This window comes from Corythoichthys intestinalis, chromosome 15 (assembly GCF_030265065.1).
Source record: "Corythoichthys intestinalis isolate RoL2023-P3 chromosome 15, ASM3026506v1, whole genome shotgun sequence".
Lineage (NCBI taxonomy): Eukaryota > Metazoa > Chordata > Actinopteri > Syngnathiformes > Syngnathidae > Corythoichthys > Corythoichthys intestinalis.
In genome coordinates, this window is record NC_080409.1 from 39,670,460 (window position 1) to 39,698,299 (window position 27,840).

The following is a 27,840-nucleotide window of genomic DNA, read 5'->3' on the forward strand; positions in this document are numbered from 1 at the left end:
GAGTTCATATTTTTCGTCAAATTTGAGTACCGTAATTTCCGGACTACAAGCCGCTACTTTTTTCCCTTCATTTTGGGTCCTGCGGCGTGTGCAATGATGCGGCCAATTTGTGTATTTTTCTGACGGCCGCCAGGGGCGCTCGAGCATGGAATATGGGAGTGAGACACGTGGAATATATGTGTCGAGGAAGGCGCTAGTTTGCACTATTACCAGTAGTTTAACTTTGTGCGTTGTGCATGAATAGAGGTGGCGGACCGTCGTCTTTGTGCATGAGTAGAATTGGCAGACCTGCATCATGGAAAATGCAAGAAGAAATTAAATTGGCCATCCGAGTTGTATGGGATGCTTTGATGACAAGCGGCGAGAGGTCGTTTGCCAAGACTCGCCGCATGCGAAGAGCAGCTTTTGCACAGGTTTGCCGGGGGGGCCTGGCAGCGTGAAGCGCTGTGAAAGAGTCCGCCATCACCAACGGTTTTCGAGGGGCCAGTCTGCTGCGTGACGAGGAGGACAGCACAGGCTGGGAGTGAATTTGCCTCATTATGGGAGACATTGAGCGAAGGAGACACTGAGTAGGTGGGTGGCGAAGTGCATCTGAGCATCTTCATATCAGACACTGAGGGTGAAGACTTCCATGGTTTGAATGCACAGGAGGAAGATGAAGATTGCTAACAAAGACTTTTGTGTTTTTATTAACCAGCACAATTAGTGCAGCACCGCCACGCTGATGCTATGTAATTTCCGTGCCGCTGCTATATAACTGCCGTGTTTGCCGGCGCTGTTTGGAACGAAAAGTTAAGGTGTATTATTAAAATTTTGAAAACTGTATTTCTTTGTCAATGTCTCTTGTTACTAAGTGGGCACACGCGGCTTGTAGGCAGGAGAGGCTTATGTATATACAACATGGTTTTTCCTTTAAAAATGTACTGGTTGAGGGTTGTAATCAGGGGCGCCCAGTAGTCCAGAAATTACGGTATATTAAAAGACTGAATTCACACACAGAGATGGACACAAACACCAGTGAAAAAGTAAAAAACTATTATTTAATTGACGTGTCTTTCTTACTGAACGTGTCCATGTTCTTATGGCAGTGAATGTTTTCATCCAACACTTTTTGCAATACAAAAAAAAACAAAAAAAACTAAAACTAATCTGGCTTCAAGTAATGCCCAAAAAGACACAAACGCACACATATAGGAAGATTACATTATATATGCTGAACAGTGGGTACGTTTACATGGACAAAATATCCTTAATTTGATCATTTTTCGGATTGAAATTATGATCGGAGTAGTGCTGCAACGATTAATTGATCAACTCGAGTAATTCGATTAGAAAAAAAAGATTCAAATTAAATTTTGGTGCTTCGAGTATTCATTGAAGTGGCGCTGTAATGGTTCATTTTGAAAGTGTTTGCATTTAGTTTTATTGATTTGGGTGGATACACTGCCCCTCTAGTGGCAACAGTGAATATAACACTACACATTTCACATGGCTGAATCCTGCTGCTCCCACTTAAGACCAACCAAAGATAAGTTTTTGTTTGCTCCTGTTGCCCAACGACAGCCCCAAAACATCCCTGCTGTAGAGGAGATCTGCATGGAGGAATGGGCCAAAATACTAGCAACAGTGTGTGAAAAGCTTGTGATGATTTACAGAAAACGTTTGGCCTCCGTTATTGCCAACAAAGTGTACATAACAAAGTATTGAGATGAACTTTTGGGATTGACCAAATACTTATTTTCCCCTTTAATTTGGAAATAAATTCTTTAAAAATCAAACAATGTGATTTTCTGGGGTTTTTTCCACATTGTCTCTCATGGTTGAGGTTTACCCATGTTGACAATTACAGGCCTCTCTAATATTTTCAAGTGGGAGAACTTGCACAATTAGTGGTTGACCTAAATATTTATTTGCCCCACTGTAAACGACACCTCTCGTTCGGAATAGAATTTCGATCCGAATGGGCTGGATTGGGTTAGAATATTCTGATTAGGGTTTGTACATAAAGCATTTTTATCTGATGAGGATTTTAGTGTCCATGTAAACGTAGCCATTGTTATTACATAACCCACTTGCTACCTATGGGGAGATGCTTTATTTACAGAGTCCTCACTCTGTTGCTCATTTGTAGTTTTTTGTTTTTATTCATATTCCGTTGGTCCCTTGTTTGCTGGACCGATACAGTGATAATGCACGAGGACGACACGCACACACGCTTTCTTTCTTACAAAAAAAAATGTTGTAGGGAGGGAATAAAACAGTAACAACAACCTAAAGCCTGGGTTGTCTTTAATAGCAATCAAGTGCTTTTGATGTCAGGGTTGCTTTGTATGTGAAAAACTATTGCCTTCGAGGGGGCTTTTTTTATGAGGAAAGGGAGGAATTGAGACCATCCACGCACAAACAAACACGCAGGCACGATACAGGAGGTTTGGCACACCCACGCTAGTCCGACTACAGCGCGTTTTCCACTGTCGATGAAGAGCAGCTGCCATCGTGCGCCCCCTTCAGAGGGCCGGATGTGGCGAGCAGCCGTGACATTCAATGAGCACCGGGAAAAATCTAAATCAACATGTCTGGCCCACCTCCTCGCAGACTTCAGCCAATGAGCAGCTCCAGGCTGTCCTCGTAGGCGGGGTCCCTCGGCGGGCTGCTGGCCGACAGGAAGGCAGTGGCCACGGGCGCGCCGGTCGCCGTGGCCACGTTGAGCAGGGTGCCGGTGCGTAGGCCGCTGCCCGCTGGGCTGCGGAGGGCGGCGGCCGCAGTGATGCTGGTCAAGTTGATGCCTAGCGTAAGCCGCGTCTGCTCAAGCGCTTTCTCGGGCACGGCGAAGGCTTCCAGTTTCTTCTCGCCGTTGGCCATGTAAGAGTTCTGGCAGCCGCGGCAGATGCAGTCCAGACACGCCTACAAAAACAGCAAATTAACAACTCATTGGCTGCCACTGATGGCATTGAGAGGCATTGCTGACCTAAAAATGGTCCAAATATATTAGTTACTTTTACTTAAAAAACATTTTTTACCGTATTGGCCCGAATATAAGACGGCCCTGATTATAAGACGACTCCCTCTTTTGTTTCAAGACTCAAGTTTGAAAAAAATACTTTTTGAACACCAAATTTTTATACAGAAAATAATTACAGTACATCCGAAACAAATGATTATAACAATATACTTGAGAGAAAAAGCATGTTATTTTGCCTCATTCAAATGAACATTTAAATATGTAAACTAAAGTGCAATCACATTCGTAAATGAATTTTTGAAATGTAAATAAACCAATCTATTGTGATAAAACAACAAAATTGCAATAACTGCATTAACCATCAAAGTAAAGTCTAACTGTAACTGTAGTCTTAAAACAAATCTGAATAAGGAAAAACATTGCAATAAAATAATGCAAACTCGTTAAACTTGAGATTAGCTGAGATCCGTCATGACAGAACAGCGCCTCAATGATATCTGCCGCCATCTAGCGTCGTCAATGGGTGTAATGTCTGGACCGCGAATATAAGACAACCCCCTCTTTTTCAGTCTTATTTCAATGCAAAAAAACAAAGTCTTATATTCGGGCCAATACGATAATTAAAAAATTATTGCCGTAATTTTTGGACTATAAGGAACACCTGTCAAATTTTACAAGAAAAGAATAATGTTAAAATAAAAGTTCCTGCACGACAAGCCGCATTGTATTTTATTTACAACAAAAGTGATGCAGATCTAAAGAATGACATTCTTAGGACATAAAATATGTACTTGAGGATTATATTACCCATTATAACACTAAGTACACGTTTTCCAAATAATTTTGGCAGTGAGCGAGTAATATTTTCATCCATTTTCAACATTGTTTATCCTCTTGTTGATCTTATTCATACCTTGCGGTTGGAGTAACAGGGACAGCGCTGCCCCCTGCAGGTTAGCACCGAGGGGTTCTGTGTGGCGCGGCCGCACTTGCAGCCTTTCTTTTCCACGGGTTTCTTGTAGGGAGGCCGTGGCGGCACAGGGGGCACCAGGCAGCCAGACAGCTGCAGCCGCTGTTCTTTGCTGCGTTCTTTGCTCTTGCTGCCCGACCGTGCCTTCTTCTTGGCGCCCAGCTCAACGTGCTTCCGGGAGCCCTTGCCGTGGTGGTGGTGATGGTGGTGATGATGGTGGCGGGCAGGCTTGGGCGGCACCCCGTTGTAGAGTGACGAGTAGGTGTGCGGCGGCGCGGCGAATGAGGGCGTGGCGGCATGCTGCGTGCGTGGTGACGTCGGGCCCTGGAGGATAGAGGCAATGGGGAGCGGCTTGACCTGCTCGCGGTCACTCTCTGATCGCGAGCGCTTGCGTTTGTGGCGTGACGGTGAGGGCGAGGAGGGAGCGGGAAGGGGAGCGAGAGGGGGCGGGGGGAACACGGGGCTCATGTGAGTCCTGTCTGTGTGTAGCTGCGTGTAGTTGTGGGCGGCGTCCAGCTGCAAGTACATGTGGGCGTGTCGGTCCTGGGTGTTGTCGGCGGGCGGTTGGAGGGGGTCCAGAGTCTGTAGGACCTCTTCTACGCTAAGGAGGAGTACCTCGCCCTCCTCCAGCTCCCTCCCGCCCGATGCGGGAGCGAAGGCTCCTGTGGGGAATGCTCCCGTGGTGAAGGGTCCAGTGGTGAGACTGAGCTCCAGCGTGGCTGTGTCGGAAACCGAGAGGCCCGCCGGCGGGGGTGGCGTCTCCTCCATCAGCTCGCAGACTTCCAGCTCAGGCGAGGAGGGCTCCAGGCCCTCCAGAAGCGCTCCGTTGCATTCTCCGGGCTCTTGGTAGAGCTCGGCGGGTACGTGCGGCTCCTCGTTAGTAGTCAGCGGGGACTCGGCGGAGGCGTCTGGCTCCAAGTCGCCATCCTCCACCAGCTTGCCATCCATCAGGTCACTGTCTTCCAACCCGGCATTTACCAATTCACCGTCCTCCGCAGGTTTGCCATCCACAGTTTCTACAAAATTGAAAAGTTAACATTCTGTACTTTTTACAAAGCCCTCTAATCTGACCTCTCGGCTAAAAAAAAATGAGGGATGTTTTCACCAAATTGTGGAAGACCTTTGATAGGTGCGATAGATATTGCAAAAATGACTCCTATCTATCGTCTTACTACTAATCAATTTACAGGCTGCCATTGACAACGACACACGACTTATCCATTTGCCAACCCCTCCCAGTTTATGTACATCTAACAAAATAGAATAGAATCTTTATTTGTGCATAATGAAATTCTGTCTTGGCCAGTACAAGGAGACATCACAAAAAAAATACAATAAAACTAAAAATTCTATACATATATACATATACATATATAAAATATCACACACAATCATATTGCGTAAAGTCTCATATCACTGGCAATGGCAGCCAATGAGTTATTATTGCTGATGTTATGCTATCGTAATATACAGTTATCCCTCGCTACTTCGCGCTTCAAACTTCGCGCCCTCAGTTCATCGCAATTTTTTTTTCTATTAAAAAAATAAACAGAGTCCCGATCGGATCACGTTGTCTCACTCTCCCTCCTGCTCTTTTCCTTGGTCAGGCATTGCACTGGATTTGCCTATTAAAGTTAACGATGACTGACAGAAAGTGCGTACGACAGGAGGAAAACAAAAAGTCTTAAATAGGATTATTATGTGAATTAAAATCATATTTTGAGACGATTCGACTATATACAACAATTTAGCAAAGCGCAGATGACGAGAAATTAGTCTTTTAATCTGCCGGTTAGCCACGCCTACTAGTGCTGTCCCAAATGACTAATTTCCTCCCGATTAGTCAGCTGACTATTTTTACGATTAGTCGACTAATCTAATAATTATTTTTTTTTTTTTTTACTACTACTTTAATAATGAATTTTTTGTTGAAGCTTATTAATTCACAAAAAACATTTTGGAACACCTACATTCTTTATTAATGATAAATGACATAAATCAATATAATAAATAATAATAATAATAATAAATCAATAATAAATCACAAACAATGAGGTCAAATGATGCTGGAATTAACTAGTGCAAAAAAATGTAAATGGAAATACTGAGACTTCACCTCTTTAACAGGAGTCAAAACAATTCTCACTCTTTTTGTGGTATGTCATTGTCTATATTGTTCTAAATGTTAAAATGAATCAGATGCTTTTTCTGGTGTGCATTCTGCATTTTTGGGGGAAGGGAAAAACTGTTCAACTTTTGTTTGTTTTAACCTGAAAATAGATAAAGTAGAGGGCACACTGAAATATTACCACAACTATTTTGAATGAGAGGCACACATACTCACAGTAACAAAAATTAAATATACAGTATTAATTTTATAGTATACTACTATATGTATATACACAATGATACTTTATAATATAAAGTGACTAACATTAGTGCAGTCATGTATTACAGTAAGCAGGCCAGTGCTGTTTCCATATATATTTTTATTATATCATGTATATACAGGATGTATGTATATATTTTCCCCAAGTGGGAGCTTCCATGATCCTAATAAATTTAATATAAAAAATATATATACATAAATATATATACATATACATAAATAAATAAACATATATATATATATATATATACATATACATATAATTATTTTATTAAATAAAAATGCACGTTGATACGACGCACATAAAGATAACTTCCATTTTAAAAAACATCGTTAGAAAGTTGTATGGACTTACAATCCGCTAGCTTGTTGTTTCTTGTTGTCTTCGAAAATTATACTTGGATGACAGCGCTTTAAGTGTTCATAGCCGACGTGCTACCGTGGTATGGGAGCTCAACTTAGCAAAGAGTGCAAAGAATTCCAGTTATTCTGGTCCGCTTTTTTGGCTTTATGCCACTTTCACGTGTCACCAATTCTGCCCTTTTTGGTAATTGGCGGTGTTTTCAACTCCTCGCCATAGTGAGGAGTGAACCGGCGATTCACTTGGCTCGTTGTCGTCGGTTCGGCCCATGTCCTCCTCAGGAAGGCGGCGGCGTGCATAAAAACACCGAGAGGCGTCGGATGGCTCTTTATAGATACTTTTAATGTCCAAAACAAAAACGCAGGGGCTGCAGCCACTGAACTCCGCGCTACCCGCGCAGTCGCGCACTTTCCAAACTCACGGATCTCACTCCCTCTCTTTCGCTCCCTCTCTCTCGCTCGCCCACTTTCTTCCTCTTTGCTCAATCTGACAATGCCGGTCACATTGAAATAACAGCGGCCCCCTTGGGGGTGTTAGTAACAACCGCTTGCATCGCGAGCGCCCACCATTCTAAACTTTATCCGCATGTAAATTTTTTTTTTAACCTGTCAATACCCGTCGACGGTATGTTTTGCCCGTCGACGTATTTACGTCATCGATGATGTCGACAATGTCGACTAGTCGGGACAGCTCTAACGCCTACCATTATAGGGCTCTAGCGTCGCCAATAGGTGGATGACGTCAGCAGAGTCACAATTTCATCTGATTTAGTATGCAGCCCATTGAGGGGGAATTATTCACAACGAGGAAAAAGCGACGAAGAGAGCCGCAAAATCTCATTGTTTCAGTCTCTCTACTCCAATATTTTTACAGGATATTCTTTTCATCCAAGTATTTTTCCCCAATAGCTAAATAAATGGCTTGAGAAGCACCAGTCAGACCGTTGAGGGGGAATTATTCACAACGAGGAAAACGCGACGAAGAGAGCCGCAAAATGTCATTGTTTCAGTCTCTTTACTCGAATATTTTTACAGGATATTCTTTTTATCCAAGTATTTTCCCCCAATAGTTAAATAAATGGCATGGTCATGACAAATAACAGTCTTGTGCTAAATGAAATATGAAATTATAAAAATGCATTTACTCAAGACGACATGGCAAAATTACTCCATAATGGTCAACACTGTCAACTTCACCTTTACTGTCGCACCTCCCGAACGATATTTTATGCCACCTAAATCGGGCTTATGTCATTTCCTTTCCCCGACTTCAGAGAATGTAAACAAACCCAGAGGCGTGACAGCTAGCCGAACCGAGTTATGTTTCAAAGTCTTCGAAGCGGAAAATCACACATAAGTAGCCCGGATCATTTCACATGACGACTGGGTTGTCGATTGTCCTTGCCGATCGGCAAACCGCCCGGCGGAGAGCAATTTACAGCTCCTTCCCTGCTACTATGGACAGGAGAGCTCGCCGGGGAAGCAGCTGGACAATGACCGCTGAACAAACTGGCCGACGTCAGAGGAGCATGTAGCTGCCAAATGGTCAACACGAATCTGGCAAAATAATGCTTTACTACACGGCGAAGTCGTTAATAGCCAGAGAGAGTCATAGGCGAGCGACTGCAGTTGTTGTGGAGCTAACATGTGCGGCTAATGTGTATGTGGAGAGCTTTTTACGTGTCTATCCATGATCAAAGGTAACTAGTCCTTTATTTAAAAGTTTGTAGTGTTTGTTTTGTAATCGCTGTATTCGCGGCTCTTTTTAACTCAAAGTTGCAATTTCTGATCGGTCGGAAAATTTGACAGAACGACGGGCACATGAAGAGGACTATAAGCCGAGTATAGTGCTCTCCCGGCGGCGGGTGTGCAACAAACTGCCAGTCGTCGGCCAAGGGGGCAAGGAGCATGTCAGCCACAAGCTGCCAAGCAAGCAAGCAAGCCACCTACATATTAATATGATTCCAGTATTTGACATAAATCAAAACACCATGTTTACTCACTTCCTGGTGAGTCCAATGGTCCCACAGTAGTAGGGCTTGTTTCGGCCAATATCCACCGTTGAATGGGAACATTTTGAAACCCCAAAAAGGCACACACGCCTCTCGATCGTACAGCAAGATTTTTCTGCAGCCGTTTGGCTGGCGTGATGCGAAAAATAAACGTATAAATCCGCAAAATCAGCTGAATCCTTAGTCCTTCTCATACAAAAGTACAGCTGTATAGTGAAGAGGACTCCTTCCTCCGTACACGTCATAGCGGCGTCTTTCTCAACTCAAGACTGTTGCCGGAAGTCACTCATTTTCATGGCGCCGGATTCAAAAAACGAAATAAATATAGAGATCGCTTCCACACACATCCAAGCGGTCCATTTCATTCAGGAGCATAAAATACCGCGGGTATTATGAGATAAACATGCTTTTTTTGTGTCAGAGGCACTTTAGATTTCATCTTGCCAGAGATGCCTGGAAGCTGAAACGTCAACGCGCCGCATGCGTCAATCATTGTTTAACTTGTTGAACAGTTGATGTGGCAACTCATTGTGTGTAAGTGAGCAGTCTAAGGCAGGGGTTCCCAACCTATTCCACTAAGGCACACTGTGGGTGCAGGATTTCATTCTTACCAAACAAGATGACAACACTTTTTCCCCAATCTGGTGTTTTACAAGTGCAATCAGTTGATTGCAGTCAGGTGTGGCTTGTTTTAGCAGAAGCCTCATTGGTTCAACTGTCTCTGCTGGATCGGCTGGAACAAAAACCAGGACCCACAGTGTGCCTTGAGGACTGGGTTGAAAACCCCTGGTCTAAGGGGATTTCAGTGGACTCACTCAATGAAGTATTTAATAAAGACAAGCATTTTTCTGCTTTCTTCTTGTTTGATTGTAATAATTATTACATTTGAAGTGCTTAAAAACCGTTTATTGAAAAATATGTTCTTTTAATTACTATTTTAAGTATTTTTAATGTAAACATGTCTTATATGGATCTCTTCCCAATGCTGAATCTGAATAAATACATTGAACACAACTTTGCGATTTTTCACTCATCACGGCGGGTTCTGGTCCCCCATTAACCGCGAAAAACGAGGGATCACTGTAGTCATAAAAGCAAAAACTATTTGTGCAAAACTGCGTGCAGTACTAGCTTATGCATTTCATTTTGTGACAGGTCAAATAAGTCATTATGGTGATATAAAACGGCCCAGACAGTTATGAATATTTTCCATATGACCGAACACTAAATAGGTTGTGGACTGGTAAAGACATTCTAAAATGAAAATCTTTTTCCATACTTGCGCAGGAATCTAGGGCGTCCGGTGACTCTGCATCCTCCGCGGGTGCCACCAGTACCTCCTCCAGTAGCGCCATGAGCTCAGCGTTGGCGCTGACGCACGGCAGAAGCCCTGAGTGTGCCACATAAACGCACAGCTTCCGGTAGAGCTGCACAAGCAGGGACAACTGCTTGTCCTCCTGGAAACCCGCTGCGTCCCGGCAGCGGCCGCATGCTGCCCGTCCCACCTTCTGGCCCCGGCAACCGAGACAGACATGGTGCGGACAGCCGGGGTGAGGCGCCGACCAAGGATCGCGTACCAGCTCACCTGGAAAATAGCAAAAAAAAAAACATTTCATGGGAATATTAAATATTCGTGACATTTATTTTAATATATATATATATGTACATATGGCAGAAAACACTCAGGTGACTTGAAGTTCCGCTCTGAGACCCACAATTTGGCCAAATTTCCAAATTTTCCGATATGCATGTGTGATACATCATTGGAAAGCTTAAAATCTTCATTATCTGGGGGAAGAAAAATTTTTGAACAGGATGGCATTTAAAAAAAAAAAAAAAAGATTTTTTAAACAGCAAAACCCAACTGGAGGTGAGAGCATGAGAGAGCATAATTAAAGACGCCATGATTTTAACGAGATATTATCGCGTACTTACCTTGTTTCGATCCAAAAACTCCATGTAGCATTTATCAACGAGTGTCAAGACACAGCTGTGAATGGCCACAGCTGGATTTTGGGGGAATTTTATGGGTGAAACATGGCAATATAACAAGGGTCGCGATGCAGAAATCGCAGACATCAAGGAGTGGTCGAGATTTTCTTTTTCAAATATGTACACTTTTAAACTTTTTTTTTTCAATTTTGCTTTGTTTGGATCGATTATTTATCATCTAACATATCGGGGAAATGTGACAGTTACAAAAAAAAAATACAATTAAGCGATAGGTATGAGGTAGATAATACTAGATATCCGTGACTTTTTTACAGACACCATTTTTTTCATTGTGATGTCATTTGTTTAAAAGTTTAAAATATGCGAGTGACTAATTTTTTTAAGTCGTTTTTTTTTTTAACGAAATATTATATATCAATTAATGATTCGAAGCTAAAAATGACAGACATTTTGAATAATAAATATAAGTACTTACCTTCTTTTATGGCTGGGTTGAAACAAAAGCGGTTGCGCGACGTCTGTAAACGGGGGTTTCCAGGGTAAAACGGACAAATTACAAATAGTTCGGGGGCTTAATGCGCCATGAATCTGCTATGGCAGCATATAGACATATTGTTCTATCAAACACAACAGTTCTTTTAGCTTAAATACAGCAATTTATTTTAAAGAGGCGGGCGAGAGCAGAAACTGCTTTTTCAGTCTTGTCTGTTTTCCGCCATATATATATATATATATATATATATATATATGTATAGGGCTGTCAAAATTATCGCATTAACGGGCGGTAATTATTTTTTCTAATTAATCACGTTAAAATATTTGACGCAATAAACGCACATGCCCCGCTCAAACAGATTTAAATGACAGCACAGTGCAATGTCCACTTATTACTTGTGTTTCTTGGAGTTTTGTTGCCCTCTGCGACTGATTTTATGGGCTTCAGCACCCATGAGCATTGTGTAATTATTGACATCAACAATGGCGGGCTACTAATTTATTTTTTGATTGAAAATTTTACAAGTTTTATTAAAACTAAAACATTGAGGGGTTTCAATATAAAATTTCTATAACTTGTACTAACATTTATCTTTTAAGAACTACAAGTCTTTCTATCCATGGATCGCTTTAACAATGTTAATAATGTTAATGCCATCTGGTGGATTTATTGTTATAATAAACAAATGCAGTACTTTTGTACCGTATGCTGAATATATATATCCATCTTGTGTCTTATCTTTCCATTCCAACAATAATTTACAGAAAAATATGGCATATTTTATAGATGGTTTGAATTGCGATTAATTACGATTAATTAATTTTCAAGCTGTAATTAACTCGATTAAAATTTTTAATCGTTTGACAGCCCTAATTGTATATTTTAATGTATTTTAATTTAAAATTATACTTATGTTCCAATTTGTATGCTTTGAAAAATAAAAATCCTGTTCAATGAAAACATCTCATTTTAGAGCTGTGATTGCAATACGGTGATACCGTGATATTTTGTCTTAAGATTATCATACCGGCAGAATCGCTGCCATTGATAGTGATGGACGTTCAATCCTTATGAACTGGGAGAGTTAGTACCAATGCCAGCATCTCTCAGTTCATATATTTTGGACGTCCATCGTCGTCAATGGCAGCCAACAAGCTTACACACCGACAATGAGCATAGACACTAATTTACTGAATAAAGAATAGCATAGCATCGAGTCATGCTTTGACAAGGGGGGTATAGTTGACAGGGGCTAAGCATCGGTTGCCAAGGCGACGAGAAATTGTGTCAAGCGCCGCCACGTACACGCCCACCTATGGCATAAATAACAAATATTTTTGCAAAGATCATAGGGGTACTCACCACAGACGAGACAAGCCAGCGACTGTCGAAAGAAAGGCATCAGCGTGTACATGTCCGAGAAAGTGTGAGGTTGCCGCGGGTCACACTGCAGCACGGCCCGACTGGCGGACACGTACAGGGCGGCCGCGTTAACCGGGTTCATCGCCGTCTCTCTGGAGGAGTTGGGGTTGAGAAGGGTGGGGGTTATCCAAAGAATGCAGTGGGGCTATATAAATTTCTCCCTTTAGTCCAATCTCGGGGCAGAAGTTACGCCGCAGGCTGGCAGGGTTAGCGTCCGCATATGAATGAGAAGTGCTCACAAACGCAGGAGCTAAAATGCTAATAGCACTAGCATCCCCGCTTAGTGATTTGAATGCAAATATTGTTTTTAAAAACTCAGAGCTTTATGGAAACGCTCACTCGTACGTCGTCATTGTTCTTCACATTATTACTCCAGTCTGGATGAAAGTTGTGGTTGTCGGGCCATCTTCAAGGGTTCGCGTTGTTTAACGGTAGCTGGCTTGTTAGCTTGGCTAACTAGCTCGCTCGCAGTGCCGTCGGCGGTAGTTGACTCGGAAGAAAAGCCGCTGCCATTAATTGTTTCCGCACAAAAGTCCCAATACAGTCCCTTAATTTAAATACCGGGTGAATACTTAAGTGGTTATATCGACTCGGCTAGCAACGAGATAGTGGGTACGAGGCGCGCGCTCCATGTAAACAAAGCTAACTTTAGCATCGTTAGCTCCCCCCAAAAATAATAGCAATCGGAAATGTTCAAATTCCCTCCGGGCTTCCTCGTAGATAGGGTGGGTCTGGATATCTGTTGAAGCTGCGGTGATGGCTTCTTGCGTACCAGCTATCGTAGCAGCCGGCCGGCGAAAAAATTCTGAGGCTGGCTGTGCCTTTTGAAAATTTCATCAATCATTTGATTTCCACTTCATCGCATGAGCTCCTCTTTCCATATATGTAGCTTCTCTCGCGCAATATCAACGGAACTCACGCGAGACATGGCGAGTTACCGTGGTTACAGTTTTAGGTAGGGCGGAAGTTGGAAGGAGTGCTTTTTTTGTCACAGCGCCCCTTTTGTATGTTATTGAACACTGCTTTGACAACTTTTAAAATGTAAATAGTGACCAAAAATATTCATAACACGTAAACTGTACATTTTCTGGCTGTATAATCTATGTGAAGATTAGCTAAATAGCTATTAACTGAATCAAAACCCCCACTTAGCGACCAAAAAATGTTCCATGTGTATGCCCGGAATTTTGAATACAGGCAAAACAAAGTAGTAATTAAACTATTGCAGAGATTATAACAACACAAAACGTCCTAAATAAATCTCAAATATGTATGGCAACGCTTGATATTTACACTAAAAATAAAATAAGTCGAATACAGCTAATTATTTGTACCTTGAAGGCTAAATTTAGGAAGAATATTGTAACATATTACTGTGACCTGCTTGGGGGAAAATAACGTTTCCGGTTTCCCCCTACAATTTAATTGGTCGAGAAAGAAACCACCTCACACGCTATTGGCTCAGACGACCCGTCTATCGCCTGCGCTTGCCTTCTGTCATCGGAACACACGCGCAGCCATGATGGCGGCCTACGGTGTATCTCGGGGAGGCCGCGGTTTGTTCGACTGCTTGAAGCTGTCGTTAAGAAGTCTGGCGCCGGTCAAACATGGGGCGCCGACGCTGCAGACGAACCGCTGCTACTCGGTCAGCCACCTTTCCGTGAGGGAGCGCATTGAGCAGAAACGCAAGGCGGCGCTGGTCGGAGGAGGTCAGAAGAGGATCGACGCGCAACACAAACGGGTGAGAACAAACTTCATCAACTTTTGACGACGAATGTTCATCCCCTCAAAGAGCTTCCATTGACGGTAGCAGGCGTCCAGTCCTTTTTGGACTGAAAAGAGTTCTCCATTCAAAAAAAAAAAAAAAGAATTGGACGTCTTGCGCCGTCAATGGCACTGAAAGACGAGCATCCCATTTTAAATGCATTGGACGTCAATTGTTGTCAGTAGCAGCTGGTAGGTTATTAACGTTATTAGGAGACATAACCATTGTGTATTTTTTATTCATTTTAATTACGTTTTATTAACATGTTCTTAATTGATTATATTTCACCAGTCATGTAATGAGGCTTAACGTCCACATATGAGGACATCACAGTTTGGGGCATGTAAGCTTCACATGTATACCAAATGTTAATATTGTAGCCAGGTTTTATGGGTTTAAATTAAACCTTTTTTAGTTGTTTAATTAAATTGCCAAAAGTAGTCACTAGCCCCTTAAATGATTAAAGTTGTCAGTTGCAAATGCATTGATATAGTTTGCAGGGTACCCCTCGGCAAAATCTGTACCAGAACATATTTCTTCCACACCCTTCTTACCTTTTTAACCCCTGACCCATTTTCATGCCCATTTACTTAAATGCTGAACCTACTCAGTTTTTCACTTTTCTGATGTCACAAAAAATAATAATGCACAGGCGACTTAACTGACGTGTGGTTGCGCAGGGAAAACTGACCGCTCGAGAGCGAGTGGCGCTCCTCCTGGACGCTGAGTCCTTCGTGGAGACTGACATGTTCGTGGAACACCGTTGCTCCGACTTTGGCATGGAGCAGGATAGAAACAAGGTGATTGTCTTCTCATCATCACCTTCCTCCTCCACTGTGGGTGAGACTTCTTGTCTTCTGGCTTTAGTTCCCTGGTGACAGCGTGGTGACGGGAAGCGGCAGAATCAACGGCCGCTTGGTGTACGTCTTCAGTCAGGTAAGCATTGCTATAAAATGATTTATGCTGAGTTCTGAAGGAGATAGTACCTTTTCTCGTAGGCACCGTCTGTTTATATTACTCTAACACACTGAATATAAAATAAATAGCAATTATACCATAGTTTAAGGAAAACAAGCAGAAAATAGGGCATAAGAGATTAACAACGCATTTTATCACGGAAGCCCAGCGTGTGCGTTATACAACTGACTGACACACCAACACTCGCAATTAGTTCTCCCGGACAGTCCAGAAGAAATGGCGGGACGCTCTGTCTCAACACAAGGAACACTGGAGAACGCCAGATATCCAACTGATAAGACTCAAAGAGCCCCTTTGACGCCGAGGTGGCAAAATCCACAACCCTCGTTGCCCTGACAACAGTAACTCGCAAATCCTCCTGTCCAATCCACAAACAGACAATAATCCCAAACACACCCCTCTTCCTGCCCATGGCCTGCCCTGCGAGAGCCTTCAAAAGACAATGTTTAACTAATCGTTGTCATTTTTCTCGGGAACCGTTTGATGACTTCTGATATAGTGACCTTAGGACAAGTTTGCCTTCTCGCCTGAGTCTGTTTCGCCTTTGTTTGATCGGTGTTGACCCAAATAAATTGTCAACTTGTTCTCGGTGAGCCTTCTTTAAACCTTTCAAAATGGAGTCAGTACAAAGGGTTGAGACTAAGGTGAAAGCGCGGAGTTTGCCCTTCTGGCCAGATTGCCGGGATCCCGCTGGCCCGGGTCGTTGGAGCAGCGCCAGCGGTTTGGCTGGCGCGGCTCCGGCGGTCTGGCTAGGTCAGATTCCTTCAGTTCTAAGGAAAACAAAAAATGGTCAAAAGACTCTGGATGTGGTTCCCGAAAGTTTAAAAGCAGTTAACTTAGATATGGTGTTTTGTGTTCAGGATTTCACTGTGTTTGGTGGCAGTCTATCTGGAGCTCACGCACAAAAAATTTGCAAGGTAAAGAGCTTGCGAAGCAGGATTTCCAGTAAATGTGTCGTCGGTCGAATTTGTTTTGCTGGTGGTTGTTCAGATCATGGACCAAGCCATGATGGTGGGAGCGCCCGTCATCGGCCTCAACGACTCTGGAGGCGCTCGCATCCAAGAGGGCGTTGAGTCTCTGGCGGGATACGCAGATATATTTCTGGTAAAGTACACACCACCAAATTAAACAAGTCCATAATTAACCAGTCACAAATCAAACATTGAATAATTAACACGATTGATTGCAGAGGAACGTAATGGCGTCCGGGGTGGTACCTCAAATCTCCCTTATTATGGGACCGTGTGCAGGTGGCGCCGTTTATTCGCCCGCGTTGACGGACTTCACCTTTATGGTTAAGGTAAAGTTAAGCTAGGCTTGGGGCTCATGAATTTATTTATTGTGAAAGATTCACAAAGTAATTAACGAACACACAGGACACATCTTACCTTTTTATCACGGGTCCCGACGTAGTCAAGTCCGTCACCAATGAAGATGTTACTCAAGAGGAGCTAGGCGGAGCCAAGACGCACACAAGTGTATCAGGTCAGTTAATGTCCTTGGTTTGTTCTCGTCAACCTCTGTTGAAATTTTGAGTTGTGATTCTTCTATAGGGGTGGCGCACCGTGCATTCGAGAACGACGTAGAAGCGCTACTGCATTTGCGCCACTTCTTCAACTTCTTGCCGCTCAGCAATCAGGATGCTGCGCCGGTCAGGGAGTGTCATGACTCCAGGTAGATAAAATGGCTTGGAAAGCTTTCACTGTTTTTAGCTAATAGCTCATAAAAATAAAAAAAACTAATCAGTGAAAAGGATGGGGGGATTCGGCACATGAATAATTTCCAAAAAAATAAGCATTTTTTTGTTTTTTTATGTGAACAAAAATACCTGACTACAATATGTTACTAGGGAGGGTCCTTGGGCCACAATTGTTTCTGTCAAACGACAATAGTAGTCACTAGTTAAGATAGAACTTTTGTTTCACTCAATTACGTCACTATTGCACCATTAAAGTGGAAAGAACCATGTTTATCAAAGTGAAAAGACAGAATTTAATTTTTTCGATGTGTAGTAGTGGAGAAAAAGGTAAATAATAGGCAATATTTCTAGGAAGTAAGCAAAATAGTCATTATCAGATATTTTTTAACGCCAGTTTTATTTTAGCCAAAAAAATGTGAGTATTTCAGATTGTACCATGTACTCGTCAGGCATTGGCTGCCCACTGTAGTATAAGCGTATATTTGAGAAAGGAGATTTAATGGCGCCAGGAAGTAAAGGAGGCTTTGCCCAAGTCTCCCGCAAAGAAAGCCAGAGACAGATTGCACATGTACAGAAACAAATCACAAGCAGTGTTGTCACAGATTACTCAATCAAGTAATCTAATTACTTTATCAGAGTAAATTACTTTGAAATTAATCGGTTACTTTTTATTTTTCTCCTTTTGCTGCCTCAACAGACAACAGAAAATGTTATCTCATGTAATTGACTTTCCAAAAATTGAATTTTTCCACATAAGGCTTAAAAGTGCCTGTGACACGAAAAAGCATGTTTATTTCATAATACACGCGGTATTTTATGCTCCTGAATGATATGGACCGCTTGGATGTGTGTGGAAGCGATCGCTATATTTATTTAGTTTTTTTAATCCCGCGCCATGAAAGTGAGTGACTTCCGGCTTCGGTCTTGCACTGAGGAGGAGGGCGCTGTGACGTGTATGGTAGAAGACGTCCTCTTCACTATACAGCCTACTGTTGTGTATGACGACGAAGGATTCAGCTGATTTTCCGGATTAATACGTTTATTTTTCACATCACGCCAGCCAAATGGCTGCAGAAAAATCATTCTGTATGAGGGAGAGGCGTATGCGCCTTTTTGGGGTTTCAAAAGGTTCCCATTCACCGTGGATATTTACTGCGGGACCATTGGACTTACGAGGAAGTGAGTAAACATCTTGTTTTGTATTATGTCAATTACGGTGATTACAAAGTAAACACTACAAACTTTCTTTAAATAAAGGACTACTTGCGTTTGATCATTGATAGGCATGTAAAAAGCTCTCCTCAAGCACATTAGCAGCACGTTAGCTGCACAACAACTGCAGCCACCCTCCTCCGGGGAACGAACTGTAAATTGCTCTCCGCCGGGCGGTTTGCCGATCCGCAAAGACAATCGACAACCAAGTCGTCATGTCAATAAATCCAGGCTAGTTTTGTGTGATTTTCTGCTTCGAAGACTTTGAAACATCACTCGGTTCGGATTAGCATGTCGGCTAACTGTCACGCCTTCTGGTTTGTTTACATTCTCCGAAGCCAGGGAAGGGAAATGACATATGTCCGATTTAGGTGTCATAAAATATCGTTCGGGAGGTGCGACAGTAAAGGTGAAGTCGACAGTTTTGACCATTATGGAGTAATTTTGCCATGTCATCCTGAATAAATGCATTTTTATTATTTCATATTCCATTTAGCACAAGACTTATTTGTCATGACCATGCCATTTATTTAGCAATTGGGGAAAATACTTGGATAAAAAGAATATCCTGTAAAAATATTGAAGTAAAGAGACAGAAACAATGACACTTTGCTGCTCTCTTCATCGCGTTTTCCTCGTTGTGAATAATTCCCCCTCAATGGGCTGAATAGTAAAACCGATAAGCCCAGTCTACCGCTGACGTCATCCACCTGCTGGTGACGCTAAAGCCCTATAATGGTAGGCGTGGCTAACCGGCAGATTAAAAGACTAATTTCTCATCATCTGCGCTTTGCTAAATTGTTGTATATAGTCGAATCTTCTCAAAATATGATTCTAATTCATATAATAATGCCATTTAAGACTTTTTTTCTCCTGTCGTATGCTCTTTAATCTTCGAGTTAGCGGGGATTTAATTAGTCGATGGAGTTGATTTCAATCACCATTGACTTGCGCTAGTTCAGCCACTCCGGAGCCCTGAAACTAACAAATAACTGCTAAACTGCGTGGAATTTGTTGATTTCAACTCCACCGAGTAATTAAACCCCCGCTAACTCGAAGATTAAGCCTAATGTCAAAAATTCTGAACTTCGGGTTAGAGTTTAGAACGGCATATCTGTGCCAATGTAAAACAAAGCAAATTGACTGCACAATAATCAACAACACACAAATGAATTGTGAAATAAACACAACATAAAGGTTGGGGCAGGCGCGAATGTGCGTACAACTCGGAAGGACGCCAAACACAGACGGTCAATTTGGCCGCAAAACGTGGCAGTCACTAAGCACTTTACACCTAATCGGACTTACAACACATCCCAAAGATGCTAAACAAACACATCACTGCTGTTGCAAAGCTACGAAACGGCTACACATGTAGCGGCTCCAACCTATCGCTGGAACCCTCCAGAATAAAGGAAAAATACTCAAGTTCATTCATGGACGCACACGGATCAACATTCTCTCGCACATTTCAACAGGTTGCTGCACTCGGCTCGAATGTGCACTCGCGTTCCTCGTCCCAAAACAGGAAGTAACTATGAGCGGTTACCATGGAAACTAACGCGTAGTGAAAACCTTTAACATTTTCTATTGAAAATGCTCTTTGTACTGGATTACAATATTCTTCATTCTACATACATTATCAGGCAATGACAAAATGGTAAGGCACAGACAGTAAGGAAAACAACCATCTTTAATCAGATTACTGGTTTGGAAAAATGAACGCGTTAGATTGCTTGTTTCTAAAAGAAAGTTATCAGAATACAATAACGCAACGAGTGTGTGACAATTTATTTATTTATTTATTTATTTTATGTTTCGGGTGTCAGTGGTATGTGCTGTACGTGTTGCGTGACTAGTCACATTTGTAACAATGGGTGCACTCGCAAGAGGTGTCATTTTCTGTGTTAAACATTATTTTCTCTATTATTATAGTTCTAACAAATTGCGATTTGCATATTTGGATTTTTTTGAGCAACCATCTTTCACAAGAATGCCATTTATACTTATTATTTTCTTTTAGCATGGGGCACTGGCACAAATGCCCCCAATTGAAGTTGTCTTTTCCTTGTTTCAGTGAGCGCCTTGTCCCAGCGCTGGACACAATCGTTCCATTTGAGTCAACGAAGGCCTACGACATGTTGGACATTATCCACGCTGTAAGTGGTCAACACCATAGGATCATGGGAATAAAATAATGAGTATGATGGGAAGTAATTATGTATTTCTGCTTTGTTTTATATGAAGTACACAATTTTTTTAAACTACTGTATTGTATTTCTTTTGTGTAAGTCGCACCAGCTCAAAAATGCACAATGAAGAGGGGGGCGGGGGGGAGCTCAAGTCACTCTGGAGTAAGTAGCATTTGGGGGTTTTTTATCAGATCAGGAAAAAACTTTATTGTGCAATTACAATGTGAATAATCAAGATTGATTAATTACAAAGTCACTATTTATTTAAATCTTGTCCCAGCTCCCAAATTCGATGCCACACAAAAAAAAAAAAAAAAAAAAAATTATGCAAACGCGTGACTTGTACTGTAGTGTGAATATTTTTTTATCTTTTCCAGATATCGGATGAGAGAGAATTCTTCGAGATCATGCCCGATTACGCCAAAAACATTGTGGTAGGATTCGCTCGCATGAACGGGCGAACGGTGGGCATGGTGGGTAACCAGCCCAAAGTGGCTTCTGGTGAGTCACCGCCGTCCCACCTCTCCCTCGAGGAAGTCACGTGGCCTAGTCAATAGCTTTGTTATCTTGGCGGTTAGGCTGCCTGGACATCAACTCATCAGTGAAGGGTGCTCGCTTCGTGCGCTTTTGCGACGCCTTTAACATTCCCATCGTGACCTTCGTGGACGTGCCTGGTTTCCTGCCAGGCACGTCCCAGGAATACGGCGGCATCATCCGACACGGAGCCAAGCTGCTGTTTGCTTTCGCCGAGGCTACCGTGCCCAAGATCACCGTCATCACCAGAAAGGTGGGGAACCAACGCTTCCATTTACGTTAGACCCTCGTGAGGAATAAGCGGCATGGAAAATGAATGAATGAATGAATATCATTATTTAGACAGTATGATTGTTATGTCGTAGGCTTACGGTGGCGCGTATGACGTGATGAGCTCCAAACACCTAAGAGGAGACGTCAATTATGCTTGGCCCACAGCTGAGGTGGCCGTCATGGGCGCCAAGGTACGTGCCGTCCATTCACTTAGTGCAACTTTATTTAAGGTTAATCATGAGCACTTGAAATTAGGAGTGGGAACCTCTTGGTAGCTCACGATACAATACCATTTGCAATACAAAGCTCACGATAACGATGATCTGACGATATGGCGATACAACGATTATCGATACATTGGTCAGGAAATCATTCTAGGATATTCTACAAACAACTAATAAACAGAAAAACAAGCTTCTGCTGTGAATTGAAATGAATTTATCACTAGTAGACGTTCAATCCATTTGAAGTGGGAGGGATGGCAGCGAATGAACATTCGTTCATTCTATGGCCGTCGTTTGCAGCCAATGCCAGGCAATGAGGTCATTTTGGGCCATTTACCTGTTCATTTGGGGGTATTTTATGGGTCACTTCCTGTTTATTTCGAGTTACAGAACAGGAAGTGACCTGGGAATCACCCAAATGATTAGGTAGTGACTCAAACTCAACAGGAAATGACCTGTAAACGAACAAGTGACTGCGAATGCTCTGGTGTCAAATTAGTGCTGCTACGATTAATCGATTAACTCGAGTATTCAATTAGAAAAAAAAGATTCAAATTAAATTTTGCTGCTTCGAGTATTCGTTTAATTAAAGTGGCGTTGTAATGGTTTGTTTTGAAAGTGTTTGCATTTATTTTGATTGATTTGGGTGGATACACGGTCCTCTAGTCTACTTCATGTCACATGGCTGAATCCATCTGCTCCCTGTTAAGACCAGAATAAGCTAAGTTTTTGTTTGAGCTCATGATTTTTTTTAATGCATTCGTAATTTAGTTTAAAGGTCTATTAAGCCATTTTATGTGGGAATATATGTCTGAGCCATTTGTTAAGAGCATTGTAAAAAAGCGTTAGCAATTTATAGCATTTAAGCTAGCTGACTTTTGCGCTGTAAGTTAGCCAATTGTTCTTTTCTTGTACATAGATCCTCTTTTTTTATATGTATACCGTGTGAGGCTCAGCTCAGGTATTTTAATTTTTTATGTTCCTTATCCGATTACCCGATTATTCGCTATAAATAGTTCATCGTTTAATCGGCTACTAAAAGAATCGATAGCTTCAGCCCTATTTCGAATGAACGAACGTTCCTAATCTAAATGGATTGGGCGTCCAGCACAGTCAATGGCAGCCTTAGAGTTACCTGCGACACTATTATTTTGGTAGCAACTTGTTGGTTCTCCCCCACCACCCCCCCCCCCCCTTTTTTTTTTTTTTTTTTTTTAAAACACTGACACCTTTTTAAAACGATGTCTCGATTCTTGGCAGGAGAACCTTTTGGGATACGATATATCACCATTTCGATATTTTGTCACACCCCTACTTGAAATGCAGTGGTGGATGAAGACTTAAGTACAGATACAGCTGTAAAAAAAATTACTTGACTCAATTTTTTCTTAAGTACAAAAGTATTTTCTCCTGATGCAAAAATGTAATATACAGAGATCTAAGTCAGTATTCAAAGAAATAACCAGAAAATCGACTGCTCAGTTTCATATAAAACTGGGCAGAATAGAAAAAACTGGCAAAAAAATTGACTGAACTGTAAACAGAAGCATAACAAGCTAAACAACGCCTAAATTTATCTTCATGGCGGGATTGCAAGCAACTATCAGGTGCATACCCCCACCAACTGTACAAGATTATGCGTGCTGTGCTCGCTTTTGAGTTTATTGGTCAGTAGTTTGTTCACCTGCCTAATCTTGCTTGTACCCATGTTGCTGCCTTTAGTGCTCAATTACGGTATACAGTAGTTGTTCGGGGCTTATCGATGCGCCAGAGACATGGTAAACGAAACTATCAATTCACAAGGAGGGGGGGGAATACCCAAATAAAAGGTGGTTTAAAAAGTACCACTTCATATTTGTACAGATACACTAAACTGTACTTTTGTTACATTCCACCACTGTTGAAATGTCAAATTTATTTACATAGCCATAAATCTTGAAGCTCTTTTTAAATATCTCCTATACTTTGTGCGTTAGGGAGCTGTTCAGATCATCTTCAGAGGGAAGGAGAACCAGGCAGAAGCTGAAGCAGAATATGTGGACAAGTTTGCCAACCCTTTCCCAGCTGCAGTCAGAGGTAACACCAAACTGAGCTTTTACAGTACAGAAAGTCATATTGTCCCTATTGTCGGTCTCCCTTTTAGGCTATTTTTAAAATATTGCTACGCAATAATTTTGCATTGCAAAAATAGTAGAATTTACAGGGAATTTGAATTCAGCACCCTAAAATTACGTAAGAATATGTAATGGAACATAACAGTGGTACCTCGACAATACGATTGCTTCGACACACGATTTTTTCGACATCCGACGTGCCATTTGTTTCTACATCCGACGACATGCTCGAAATACGATGATTTATGTCAGCGTCGCAGTTACTCCTCTGACCTCCGTTCACCAGTACTTATGAGTTAAGGTTACAATTGTTATTGTGGTAACATCGTCAAGTGACCAGCTTCGTCAGGTTTTTAATCATTTATCCCAGAACTTGTGCAACAAAACATGCCTATTGTCAGCCACAGCCGGACAAAGTGAAAGTACCGTAATTTCCCGAATATAAGGCGCACCCCAAATTTACTTGTAAAATCTAGGGGAAATTATTGTACGATGTATAACGCGCACCCTAATTTTAGCACCACTAAATAGAAGAATACAAGAAAACAGAGCTCGTGTACAGATACAGAAATGTCATTTTACTGACTAGTGAAACGCAGCACAAGCATAGCACAGTGGTAGTTCAAAACATTACCGTAAACTGATAACTTCTTGAACTTACCAGAATCCAGGAGAAAACAAAACAGATGTGACTTTTCTTTTAAAGGCTGCTGTATAACTTGCTCGTTTCATCCATGGATTGATACGGTAAAATGAAAGTGAGAACGTAAGTCGGAAATCCGAGAGAGCTCATCGCTGTCAACACGACAGTAACAATAGGAACTATTGTTATTTGGGTTTGAGTTTCCTGAGGGACAGATATAGTTGACAGACACAGGAAGTCTGTGTTGTTACGTTTGTTATGGTCCGAATTGCGGAGCTGCAATAAACGTTGACTCAAATGAGTTCAAGAAACTAAATTCTGTGCTTCATGAAGAGTGAAAAAAGCTGAATTTAACACAGACGAAATCATTCGGCCGATCAGAGTGAAGTACAGTGGTACCTCTACATACGAAGTTAATCCGTTCCAGGACCTTGTTTGTAAGTCGAAATGGTCGTATGTCGAGCAGGATTTTCCCATAGGAATACATTATAATTCCATTAATTTGTTCCACAGCCCAAAAACCTGCACTAAATCCTTAAAAAATACTGCTGGTGCTATTACAAATGGGAATTACACGTAGCAAAACAAATAAATTATAAATCAAAATTGGAATAATATAATAAAAAGAATAATAATAATTCCTGTAATAGTGTAACGAATCGGGTTCTAATAAGGCGGACGTTTTTTTTGTGTACCTGAACGCACCGTGGGGCTGACGTGCCAGAGACGGACCGGTGAGCTTGAGTTTCACTTTCACTTTGAATGTTCTCTTGAGAACACCGTCAATTGCGGCAGACAGCAGGCGTTTTGTTTTGAATAAGTTGTGAAAGAAATGATGAAAACGTGGTGAAGCTGGCGATTTCTTTGGAGATGTTACCACAATAAGAATTGTCAGCTTAACTTATAAAGACTGGCGAACGATGGTCGGAGGAGGACCGTGGAGATGTATTGTTGAGCCATTTCACGGATGCCCACCCCATGCTCATATTTTTCTGTCATTTGCATCTTCATTTAGAAGGTAAGCATCAACTTTTTCCTTGTTTCACCACCTGTACCAACCTCTTCTGAAACCTGTGTTGATTTGTCACACAAGAAAATCCGCCGTGCATTCGTCTGCGGTGCTGCCATTGTCGTCGTATTTCGAGCATGTCGTCGGATGTAGAAACAAATGGCGAGTCAAATTTTACGTCGGATGTCGAAAAGTTCGTGTGTCGAAGCGATCGTATGTAGAGGTACCACTGTATTACCGAAACAAAATGGTGACGTCACGTACCATAATGGTCGGCAACAGATCGCTGCATACGCTTTCTTCAACACAACATGGCCGTGTCAATAAAAAAAAAAAAAAAAAAAAAAAAAAGTCTTTATACAATATATATATATTTCTGTCTCCATCCGTGTACCCGTTTGTAATGCGCACCATGATTTTACAAGTTGATTTTGGGGGGAAAAAAGTGTGCGTTATATTTGGGAAATTACAGTAATGTCCTCCCTCCCTCCCTCTGTTCAGTCAGTCACACGGTGCGTTCAGGTACACCATGCAAAACACATCCGCCATATTAGAGCCCCATTCGTTACATTATTATGATTTTTATTCATAATCTGTTTTGCTCTGTGTAATTGCTATTTGCAGTAGTAACAGCACCATTTATTAACGATTTAGTGGAGGTTTTCAGGCTGTGTAACGAAATAATGGGATTATAATGTATTCTTATGGGAAAATCCTGCTTGATATACGACCATTTCGACATACAACAAGGTCCTCGAACAAATTAACTTCGTATGTAGAGGTACCACTGTATTTGTACTAATATTTTAGTCATTTCAAAATGTGTTCGTCTTTGTCTAGTTTTAGTCGACAATTATTCAAAATGTTTTCGTCTGTAAACTTTAAAAGTTTTACTCCATGAATAAATGTTTCCAACAATTTCAAATTAACATTGACAGACAAGCACATAATTGTAGAGTCCACAAGGACATCACCATTTCATGATGATAAAGCACACTCAGTAGGACAGCAGTATATTGTTTTCAATTAATTAAACTCACCTGGACGCCACAAACTGTATGTAAAGTTTTCTAAGTTAAGATGACACTCACCACGCTAAATGCTAATGCTACAAGTTACATTTAGTGTGTGATTATCACTGAGCAGAGACCTTTAAAAGGCAAAAGCAACAAGGCATATCTGGTCAATATAAGACAAAAACTTACCAAGCAGCACCTGACACCAAGAGTATGCGCGTGTGTGTGGGGGGGCTGCAGCACGTCACACAGTTTGAACTTATAACGAAAACAACAGTGGTTTTATATTAATAATTGGAAATACAGTATATTTATTTTCACATTTTTAAAGTTTTGAGGACTTCATACATGGTGAATTTTTTAGATGTAAATTTTTTTTTTAATAATTTGACTGGATTTAAAATTTTAATCATCAAAATATTCCAGCCAAAAATTAAATATTCACCTCCCTCCCTCCCCAACTATTACTTTCTCCCTTACTTCTGCGTCAGGTTTCGTGGACGACATCATTGAACCGTCCACCACACGCAAGAGGATCTGCCGAGACCTGGAAGTTTTGGCCAGCAAGAAACAGGTCAACCCCTGGAAGAAGCACGCCAACATTCCTCTGTAAAACTTGCCCTCTCCCCGGTAGCCTGGAGTGTATAAAACATAAGCAGCTCAACTCCGGATTGCATTTGTATAATTTTGCAATGACATTCTTGTCATTATACATCGATGCATTTGATTTGTATCAACATTTTGTCCAGTTTTATTTTACCTTCAACTTCACTCCAAATGTTTGGATTTAGGTCAAGCAGAAATGGTGCCTTTATAATTGTAATACAATAAATGGACTTGAACAAAACAAACATTGCATTTCTAAGTGGAAAAGAACTGAAAATATTTTTTGTGAAATAAAAACTCACCTTGCCATATTTCCTGTGGAACAAACTACTGGAAAACAGTTTCAAATTTGGACAGGGGCTGCAGCTGTCGATTAATCTATCAACTAGTTCAAGTAATTGGATTTGGAATATTTAATACGTTGCAGAATAAATTTTAGCAGATGCAAATACAAAATTCCCCAGAGTGTTTCTGCAAACTATGCAGAATTGCACTTTCTTTTAAAAATATAATGCCTGAGATTAGCTTCAAACAGCGTTAAAAAAAATGATCAAAGTAGAACAATTGCCTAACTTGCATAGCAAAAGTCTACTTTAAATGCTTTAAAATGCTAACATTGTTTTACAATGCTCTTAACAAATCGTTCAAACATATATTCCACAAAAAAACTGTTAAATACACCTATGAACTAAATTACGAATGCATTAAAAAAAAAACATTAGCTCAAACAAAAACTTTATGTTGGCCTAAACAGAGAGCAGCTGGATTCAGCCATGTTAGATGAGTTATGTCATATTCACTGTTGCCACTAGAGGGTAGTGTATCCACCCAAATCAATAAAACTAGATGCAAACACTTCCAATGCCACTCTAATTTGATTCGAAGCTTTTTTTCCCAAATCGAATTACTCAATCGATTTATCGTTGCAGCACTAGTTTGGACTTCGCTAAAAAATATTTTTTAATCAACTCAGAAGTTTTACTGAACCCCTAAAGGGACATACACAGAAAT

The 27,840-nt window shown here is 41.4% G+C and overlaps 2 protein-coding genes across 2 annotated transcripts; one reads left to right on the forward strand and one right to left on the reverse strand.

The window, feature by feature from the left end:
• Window positions 1-933: 933 nt before the first annotated feature.
• Window positions 934-13,511, reverse strand: LOC130931239 (E3 ubiquitin-protein ligase MSL2-like). Its single transcript, XM_057859854.1, has 4 exons — window positions 12,505-13,511; window positions 9,973-10,278; window positions 3,876-4,948; window positions 934-2,904 (listed from the first exon to the last, which is right to left on the reverse strand). The coding sequence occupies exons 1-4, from the start codon at window positions 12,644-12,646 to the stop codon at window positions 2,599-2,601; spliced, it is 1,827 nt and encodes a 608-aa protein (XP_057715837.1). The 5' UTR covers window positions 12,647-13,511; the 3' UTR covers window positions 934-2,598.
• A 497-nt stretch (window positions 13,512-14,008) lies between these two features.
• Window positions 14,009-27,297, forward strand: pccb (propionyl-CoA carboxylase subunit beta). Its single transcript, XM_057859855.1, has 14 exons — window positions 14,009-14,305; window positions 15,010-15,129; window positions 15,197-15,265; window positions 16,168-16,224; window positions 16,298-16,411; window positions 16,497-16,607; window positions 16,684-16,792; window positions 16,861-16,981; window positions 20,296-20,377; window positions 20,788-20,911; window positions 20,989-21,197; window positions 21,310-21,408; window positions 23,418-23,517; window positions 26,715-27,297. Exons 1-14 carry the CDS (start codon window positions 14,084-14,086, stop codon window positions 26,834-26,836), a joined length of 1,659 nt encoding a protein of 552 aa, XP_057715838.1. The 5' UTR covers window positions 14,009-14,083; the 3' UTR covers window positions 26,837-27,297.
• The last annotated feature ends 543 nt before the right edge of the window (window positions 27,298-27,840 follow it).